General features: G+C 44.1%; 2 protein-coding genes across 2 annotated transcripts; one reads left to right on the top strand and one right to left on the bottom strand.

Annotated features, from left to right (window-relative positions):
- Nucleotides 1-2309: 2309 nt before the first annotated feature.
- On the bottom strand, nt 2310-6309 carry trnt1 (tRNA nucleotidyl transferase, CCA-adding, 1). Its single transcript, XM_086118786.1, has 8 exons — nt 6226-6309; nt 5890-6019; nt 5243-5436; nt 4673-4811; nt 4468-4594; nt 4140-4333; nt 3686-3939; nt 2310-3335 (listed from the first exon to the last, which is right to left on the bottom strand). Exons 2-8 carry the CDS (start codon nt 6017-6019, stop codon nt 3090-3092), a joined length of 1284 nt encoding a protein of 427 aa, XP_085974912.1. The 5' UTR covers nt 6226-6309; the 3' UTR covers nt 2310-3089.
- An 83-nt stretch (nt 6310-6392) lies between these two features.
- On the top strand, nt 6393-8762 carry arl6ip5a (ADP-ribosylation factor-like 6 interacting protein 5a). Its single transcript, XM_086118703.1, has 3 exons — nt 6393-6620; nt 7666-7883; nt 8194-8762. Exons 1-3 carry the CDS (start codon nt 6442-6444, stop codon nt 8367-8369), a joined length of 573 nt encoding a protein of 190 aa, XP_085974829.1. The 5' UTR covers nt 6393-6441; the 3' UTR covers nt 8370-8762.
- Nucleotides 8763-9462: the final 700 nt, after the last annotated feature.

Below are 9462 nucleotides of genomic sequence, written 5' to 3'. Positions count from 1 at the left end.
ATACATGGTCGTTTTTTTTCGGCTAAATATTTAGTCCAAAAATGCCTTACTATACATGCTCATTTTTTTTCGGCTAAAAACGCCTTACTATACATGGTCGTTTTTTTTCCGGCTAAAAACGCCTTACTATACATGGTCGTTTTTTTCGGCTAAAAATTTCGTCCAAAAACGCCTTACTATACATGGTCGTTTTTTTTTTCTCGGCTAAAAACGCCTTACTATACATGGTCGTTTTTTTTCGGCTAAAAACGCCTTACTATACATGGTCGTTTTTTTCGGTCAAAAACGCCTTACTATACATGGTCCTTTTTTTCGTCTAAAAACGCCTTACTATATACATTGTCCTTTTTTTCGGCTAAAAACGCCTTACTATACATGGTCATTTATTTTCGGCTAAAAACGCCTTACTATACATGGTCGTTTTTTTCAGCTGAAAACGCCTTACTATACATGGTCGTTTTTTTCGGCTAAAAATTTCGTCCAAAAATGCCTTACTATACATGGTCGTTTTTTTCGTCCAAAAATGCCTTCCTATACATGGTCATTTTTTTCGGCTAAAAACGCCTTACTATACATGGTCGTTTTTTTTCGGCTAAAAACGCCTTACTATACATGGTCGTTTTTTTTCGGCTAAAAACGCCTTACTATACATGGTCGTTTTTTTCGGTCAAAAACGCCTTACTATACATGGTCCTTTTTTTCGTCTAAAAACGCCTTCCTATACATGGTCATTTTGTTCGGCTAAAAACGCCTTACTATACATGGTCGTTTTTTTTCGGCCTAAAACGCCTTACTATACATGGTCGTTTTTTTCGGCTAAAAGTTTCGTCCAAAAATGCCTTACTATACATGGGCGTTTTTTTTTTTGTCCAAAAACGCCTTACTATACATGGTCATTTATTTTCGGCTAAAAACGCCTTACTATACATGGTCGTTTTTTTTCAGCTGAAAACGCCTTACTATACATGGTCGGGGGTTTTTTCGGCTAAAAACGCCTTACTATACATGGTCTTTTTTTTCGGCTAAAAATTTCATCCAAAAATGCCTTACTATACATGGTCGTTTTTTTCGTCCAAAAACGCCTTACTATACATGGTCATTTTTTTCGGCTAAAAACGCCTTACTATAAAAAATCGAGGGGTTTTTTTTCGGCTAAAAACGCCTTACTATACATGGTCATTTTTTTCGGCTAAAAACGGCTTACTATACATGGTCTTTTTTTTCGGCTAAAAACGCCTTACTATACATGGTCGTTTTTTTCGTCCAAAAACGCCTTCCTATACATGGTCGTTTTTTTCGGCTAAAAACGCCTTACTATACATGGTCGTTTTTTTTCGGCTAAAAACGCCTTACTATACATGGTCCTTTTTTTCGGCTAAAAAAGCCTTACTATACATGGTCGTTTTTTCGGCTAAAAATTTCGTCCAAAAATGCCTTACTATACATGGTATTTTTTTTCCGGCTAAAAACGCCTTACTATACATGGCCCTTTTTTTCGTCAAAAAACGCCTTACTATACATGGTCGTTTATTTTCGTCCAAAAAGGCCTTACTATATACATGGTCGTTATTTTCGGCGAAAAACGCCTTACGATACAAAAAACGACCTCAATAAGCCTTACTTATCATGTTGGTCAAAGAAAGAAGGGATATGTTTGCCACCTTTGGGGATTGAACACCCAACCGCTAGTTTGGGACAAAGTTGCTCCACCCCTGAGCCACACCACCACATAACTTCTTATTTGTTTTGTGTGTTCTTCAATAAAGCTGCAAATGGTGGTTAAAGAAAGATGTGACCTTGTTGCAAACACTGGGAATCAAACACCCAACCGCTGGATTTGGGACCTCAGCATTCTACCACTGAGCTAACCCACCACAATGAACCCCTGGGTTGTTTTGTGTTTTTCCTCAAATAAGTTGTATACGGTGGTTAAAAAGTAGACATTGTTGCAACAACCAGGGATCAAACACTTAACCTCTAGTGTGGCACTCCATCACTCTATCACTGAGACAAAGTACCACATAGAGTAGTTGAGTTGTGTTTTTTTATTAATCATGGTCGTTTCTTTCGGCTAAATGACTACATGTTCGTTTTTTTTCGGCTAAAAATTTCGTCCAAAAATGCCTTACTATACATGGTCGTTTTTTTCGTCCAAAAAGGCCTTACTATACCTGGTCGTTTTTATCAAATAGATATAGCCGCTCTACCGCTGACATCTTTGGACTCGGATGATGGTCCTGCAAGCCGCCGGCACAAATCCTGCGCACCAACACAAGTGGGATTCCGAATTTGAAAACTAAAACACCACCTTTGACGCCGCCAGCCAATCGTTTATTTGTTCATGTTTGCTTTGATGGCATAAATACTCAACATGGAATCAGTTGGCAGGATTCATGAAGTTAAGTGTAACACAATGGAATCTGTTCTGTGGAAATAAAGATGGCATGGTTTAAGACGACGTCTCAAAAAAACACTCTTCAAACTCATCCGGATACAACACGGCAGTGACGGCACGTCTTGATAGGCTGCCACAATTTCCATTTTGGACAAATCTTACAACGTTACACGATTAAATAAAGACATTAAATGCAGCGGTGAAACAAAAATATTTCCATCACTTGACAGATTGGCATTTCTAAAGAGTATGCTCTGACTACATCCAGCACAATTAAATACTGGCTTGTGCTGAATGTAAAGCCTATCCTGGAAAATTTGCCCGGCCTGAAAAAAAAATCTTGACAATGATGCTCGAGCATTGAAAATAACCCGTGCTTACCACTTATTCCGCAAATTGAAGGGGGAGAGAAATATGCAAAATGCCACAGCACTAACATACTCCCCCCGCACTGTAATGTCGATGGCCACATTCTCCCCCATTTTATGCAGATGTAAAAAGCTGCTCCATGGTGCCATTTAGAACGAAAGTGAATTCATCAGTGGGGGTGCTTGTCTCTGGTCATGTTGACGATACGCGTGAGTCCACCCAATACATAAGCACTGCAAGCAGTGCCAACACGGGGACTTGATTTGCCAGAGTCCAAACTGGTCAAGGACCCGCACGCTTGACTCGGGAGACGTGCATCAGCTCGTCAGGACTGCACGTAACTGAGAAGCTCTTCTTTGTCCATCTGATAATGACTTTTCTTCCAGATGTCGCGCAGCTTCTGTAAAGTAGCCCCGATCTCCTTGCCCGTGGTGACGCCCATTTTTCGCAGATCGTGTCCGCTGATGGGGAAGCGAGGGACAGTCCACTGGCCGAGTTCGGCCAGCAGCTTGTGCTCACCCTGATACTTGAGCAGCTCGCTCACTTTCATGCGAGTATCCAGTTCGCGACTCTGTCAAGACAGTGGCAGGATTCCGTCAGTGAAATGCACTCGACGCGGGGATACGCGAGACAGAAGGAGATTTCAGCCGCGCGAAGGGTGCACCTTTCCACCACAATCAAAAGCAGCACACCCGAATAATCACACTTCCTTACTTGTATACATAGACTGTGCTTTAATTACAGCGCTAGCTGAAGTTTTTTGGAAGAAGGAGTCAAAGTAAGACGTGTTGGGCTGAATAGTGGCAAAATTGAGCAACACGATATGACCCAAGCGCACAGCCATTTGACATTGAGTCAGGAGCATGTCGCCAAGTCTTTGCGTTTCCTTGTGCCACAACAGATAAAGACGCTAAAACTTACATCTATAATGAAGTCGGTGAAGGTTTTGAGCCCATCTTGCTGGTCGCCGTTCTTGCAGAGATCTCGTCTGTATTTGACCAGAAAGAGAGCAAGGGTCTTCTCTTCCTTGGACACCTTCAGTCGCAGGTCCATCCTCTCTATCTCCTCTGAGCGGCGGCAGAGAGCCGCCAGGACGGTCATCGCTTTGGGAGAGTGACCCGTGGCGTTCCGCCACACCCGCTTCATCTCATCCACGTTGCCCTCAGACGGTAAACCTGAGGACGCACGGGGAACGGACCGCCGTGCTTTTGTTTGAATTGAAGAACCCGCCCATCCGTTAACCGACCACGCGCGACGGGGTTTGGGAACGAGCACCGACGCGAAGCTCCAAAAAAGAGCAAGGGCATAAAAGCTTAGTGACCAAGAAGCAGAGATGACAGAGTCACCAGAGTGACAGGCCAACAGTACGTCTCACCAATGTAACGGGCCAACCCCAAGCCGTACATCATCTCCAGCAGTTGGGCAGCGTGGCGGCCGGTGACAATCTTTTTCAGCTCCACCCAAATGCGTTCCCCTGAAATGGCTGCCAGCCCACTGCTGTTGGCTCGAATAGCCTCGAGCGTCTGAGGCTCGTGCTCATCGGGCTTCAGAGCCACCTTGCCGTAGAATCTGTTGACGACACAGACAAGTCAAAAGAACTTTTTTTTTCTCCACCTCTTCATTGTTTTACATATCACGAGTATGCAACAACCCGTCTCCTCTCCTTAAGTTTCAATCACCTGATTCACAGGGAACCAGCCCACCTGAAATAACGCAGTATTCTTAAGTAGTCCTCTTGGATTCTTTGTTCTGCACTGCCAACAAACCGGACCGTTCGGCTCTGGAGGTCCTCGTATCCTTTGAAATAGTCGTATAACGTGCCATCTAGACCTACGGACGGAACACAAGTCAACAAAATCAAGACGGTAAAGTGGAACTGACATTCAAAAGTATGAAGAGACCAACAACCTAAAAACATGGAGTTGATTGTCAGGTCTCGTCTCTCAGCATCTTTCTGCCAGTCGGTGGTGAACTCCACTTCAGCGTGGCGGCCGTCTGTCTCCACATCCACCCGCAGGGTAGTCACTTCAAAATTCTCATTGTGAAGCTAGACAAGATCCACAAACGAACAACGTGAAGTCCGCTGAAGGCATACCGAGTGTTGCAGGCGATTCATTTGGGCGGGGCGAGAGGAGTCAGCAATTAAAAATGATGAATGGACACACTAACATGAACGACATTTGAATTTGGTGAACGAGTATTCCTGACCCAAAATGATTCTCGTATCATTGATTGAAACGCTCCAAAGGAGTTACCAGTCCCCTTCGCAACGAGGAATGACCAAGATTTCGAGATTCACTTCACTCCTTCAAGGCAAATTAAATTTACACCGCTTTCTGTTTGTGTTGCAGACGACACACGTGAAAGCTCGAAACGGGAGATTTCAGAAGGAGGTGCATAGACCAACGACTGCTCCTCCCACCTCCAGTTTTGTCAGGCTATGAATAATTTCATCCGTGAATATATGCTAAAGCTTACTCTTGCGGTAATTGTCCCATGCTTCTCTCCTTTATTGTTGATCATTCTGATGCCCGCAGCTTGGAACATCCGCTTCATCTCGTCAGGTGTAGCGGTGGTGGCAAAATCCACATCTTCGGGCTGCTTTCCAGATAAGAGGTCCCGCACAGCACCGCCGGCTATCCTCAACTCATATTGGTTCTTTTTAAATGTTTCTGACAAGGTCAAACACAGAAAATTGAGAATGATGTACTTGCAGGCAAATCCATCCATACATTTATTTGTTACATTGCTTGTAAGAGTCAAGAGCACGCATCTGAGGATCCCCAGCTGACTGCGGGCAAGAGGTGGAGTAAACTCTGAATGGGGATATTGCTGGAGTTAAACAAGTTTCATGATCTTATGTGATGAAAATCACGTCTTGGCTCACAGCTTTTATTTTGTTTCACTGAAGAAAAAGAAAGGACGTTAATTGCCCCTCATTAACGAAATTCCAAGAATTAATCCGAGTCTCCGTTTTTACTTTTAGCCCATGGAAGTGATCTTGGTGCAGTTTGGAAGCCCATTTCATGCTCCCCCCCCCCCCCAGGGTAAATAATTTAGTTTAGCATGCAACCACTTTGAAAATGACAAACGAGCCAAAGGTCCACGTCCTCACTGCGTCTCACCTGCCAGTTCATTCAGTCCATCGGTGAACAAAACCTTAAACTCGCCGCTCTTTAGTTGCATGGTGAAAAGACTCCTCCAATACAAGCGCGTCCTACCCGTCACACTGGATCTGAATATTGTGCTCCACATCTGTGGGGAGAAAATTACGGAGCGTGTTTGATCGATCTGCTTGTTTCGGGCTACTGGAAGTAGCAGAAGTGACAGCACGTTGGGGTGCAGACAGGCTGGCGAGCGGCTTTCGGCAGCCGCCCGCACAAAACACACGATTGTCAATCAAAACTCTGAAGAAACATAAATCGTCGACATGTGTGTGCATATTGGAGCAAACTTGTCACCTGAGGAGAGCAATTGAAGTCCCTCGCGCTTCGTACTTGGCATCACATTTCGGGAATGAAATTAAACAGGAAGTTGGTTGCATCATGTGATCACTGACCAATAGGAGGGTTTACGTGAAGGTCACGCAAGCGCGATAATCTCGCGAGAGAAGACCATAAACGTTTTACGCGAGTTTCCGTTGCCCTGCTGTCAGAATAGAGGTGTTGAAGAGAAAAATGGCAAAAGTCGAATTGACCCCGCTAAGACCGTGGGACGATTTCTTTCCCGGGTGGGACAGGTTCGCCAAGCCGGACATGAAAGATATGGCGAAATGGAATAACAGAGTTGTTAGCAACTTGCTCTACTATCAAACTAATTATCTGGCTGTGTCTGTCATTGTTTTCCTTATTGTCGGGTAAGTAACGTTCCATCTGCTGGATCGTAGAATCAATCGATTGGATCACGAATGCATCTATGTTTATCAAATTGTGCAACTCTCAATAAGGAAAGTTAAATGCCATGCCAACTTTTTTTGGTGTTTGTTTTGTGATGACAGCTACATCCATTTTCTTAACTGTCGTCATTTCCCTGACGATTGAGCTGGGCTGACTCGACGCCATTACATCTGACTAAAAAATAAAAAATAAAAATCATGCTCAGATTGACACCAGTACATTTTGGGGGGCGGGGTCCCTCGGATTACTTGCAGAAGGTTGCTAATAAGAAATAATAATAATAATAATACAGTAATAAAAGAAACAGCATTCAACATCATTCGATTTATATCTCTCAGATGCCATGACTCAAACTGTGGTCATTATTATAAATAAATCCTTTATTTCATCCACGTAGCAGCAACTCAACATTATTTATGGAGCACTTTAAAACAACCATATCTGCACACCATATTCCCAGGAATTCAAACCTGGACGTCTTGACTATGAGGCAGACACGATAACCACTTTTCGCACTGTGCTACATTAAATTACCATAAACGTACAGGTACATAATTTCTCACTTTTCATAATTTTCTTGAAATCTAATATAGCAGAGCACTGTCTTGCACAGATTGTCATTTATTTGGTCAGCTGTTCACGTAACCATGTAGTAGAGCTTTGAGTGACAGACGCGGGACGTTTATTCAGCCACCACCGCATCGTTGCTGTGGATTGGAGCAAAGAGTCCATCATTGGATATTCGGTCAGTGAGTCAACAGTTGCCGTCTTTACTTGTGAACACCAAGTTTAAACTTTGACACGGTGACCTTTAAACTGTAATCTTCTTCAAACCTTTTTGCAATTTTAGCAGATTAAATATTCCGACAGGCAGTGTATCGTCTCTAGGTTTGTTGTTGTAATGACTCACCCTCACCACTTGGCTGTGCTCGTAACCAAATTCAAATCCGCTCGTCAGCCAACAGAACTGAGCAGCAGTGTCCTTCCTGTCCATGTGTCCTGCAGTTTGCAGAACCCTCTGGGAATGTTCACCGCCATGGCAGTGGTCTCGGGAGTCTTTCTGGGCTCGGTGTGGGCGGCAGATAACAGAAGCGCCATCAGGAACTTCAAAAGGCACAAGCCCACAGTTTTTGTGATTGCTGTCATGGTGGCCAGCTACGTGATAATATCCATTCTGGGGAGCGTCATGGTGTTCATGATAGCAATCACTTTACCGCTCACGTGTAAGTTACAGTCAGTCTTTTTTTGTTTTCGTTTCGTTAGATCAGTGTTTCCCAACATTTATTGAGGCAAGGCACAATTGGAAATGAGGGGGGGGGGGGGGGGGAAACATCCCACTGCACACCACCAAATGAAAATTAAATCTTTTATTATGATTAAGTGGAATTGGTTATTTTCAAAATTTGTCATGTCACAGCGGTTGGGAATCACCGCGTGAGCTGTATCGATGGCGAAAGGAAGATAGTTCATGGGATAGGTGAAAAACGCATAAAAGGCTATGAATGCATTCTTTTTTTTCTTCTTTTTTTTTAGTGATACTGGCCCATTCTTCTTTTCGCCTCCGCAACATGAAGAATAAACTGGAGAATAAAATTGAGTGTGCCGGCCTCAAAAGGTCTCCAATGGGCATCTTCCTGGAGTCGCTTGGTCAGCAAGAGGAGAACTTTCAAAAGATCCAGAACTTCCTGGAGGCCAAAATGAAGGAGTGACTGGACTGAGAAAGGGCAACGCACTTGTGTTCATCTGTTGGCCAAAGATCCTGACTCGCATGAATCTATCCAATCCGGCCTCAATGAGTTCCCTTGTATTGTGAAGAGAATCAAACAGTGCGCTAACCCCAAGGAGTATTCCACTCCTACTAGACGACTCCCTAAATCTCAAATCTGTCTTGTATTATTCACTCACGGACGTCAGCCCTAGCAGCGTTCCCTCAAGTCAAACTTTATTCCAAGGGACAGAAAATGCACACGGGACACAAGCCCTTGCCAAGAGACACCAAAGACTGTATTGGTAACCCCACTTTCAGTTTGTCGTCTTAGTACTCATGTGAATAGAGAGTAGCCAAGCTCAGATTCTTTGCAATAAAAAGAGAGAGTACCTTCTTTTGTTTGGAGCCATGATGAATAGAATTCACGAGTCACATGACTGCGCCAATCTTTCAAAGTGAAGACTTCAAACGGTTCTTAGGTGTGAAGCCAAATCCATCAGTGTTCCTGCTGCACTCTGACTCTTTCATCTTGACGGAGTCCTCCGGGTGAGTGATTAGCTTGGTTGACGTGAATCGATGGGCTGCTCCACGTTATACCACAGAGCAGTGATCGGGGTGGGAATTCTTATAATCCATCTCAAAGCGTCAGAGCAGCAAGCGCTCGTCCCCTAAACAGCTATCATGTGGTCGTTGTGTTTGTGCAAAAAGACGTGAACACTTATTAAAAAACATGTTACGAACCTTACCTCGGATGAGGATTGATTTTGGCCAAAAGTGAACATGGTGAATTTTGAGTTGAGAGACACACCAACAAATGGATGCTAGTTGAACGGATCTGACTAGCTTAGCGGTGGTACTAACGGCAACCGCCCGCCGCTGTAGTTCTTTAGTTTGTTGTCTTCCAGATTGTGCAACTTGTGAAGCGCTGCTGGCAAAGAGCTCAAGTCAAATTGTGTCTCAGGCAGCACACTGGAGGCTCTTGTTCTCTTGACGACAGCTGCTCACGTTCCTCGCGGCACGTGTGCACACCCGACAGGTGTCTTCCACGCAACGTTGCAAGAGCGTATTGTACCGCACGATGCGACTCTCGCTTT

This window comes from Hippocampus guttulatus, chromosome 8 (assembly GCF_054856545.1).
Source record: "Hippocampus guttulatus isolate MCC_2025c chromosome 8, RoL_Hgut_1.0, whole genome shotgun sequence".
In the NCBI taxonomy this organism is placed as follows: domain Eukaryota; kingdom Metazoa; phylum Chordata; class Actinopteri; order Syngnathiformes; family Syngnathidae; genus Hippocampus; species Hippocampus guttulatus.
This window is presented reverse-complemented; position numbering and strand designations above follow the sequence as displayed.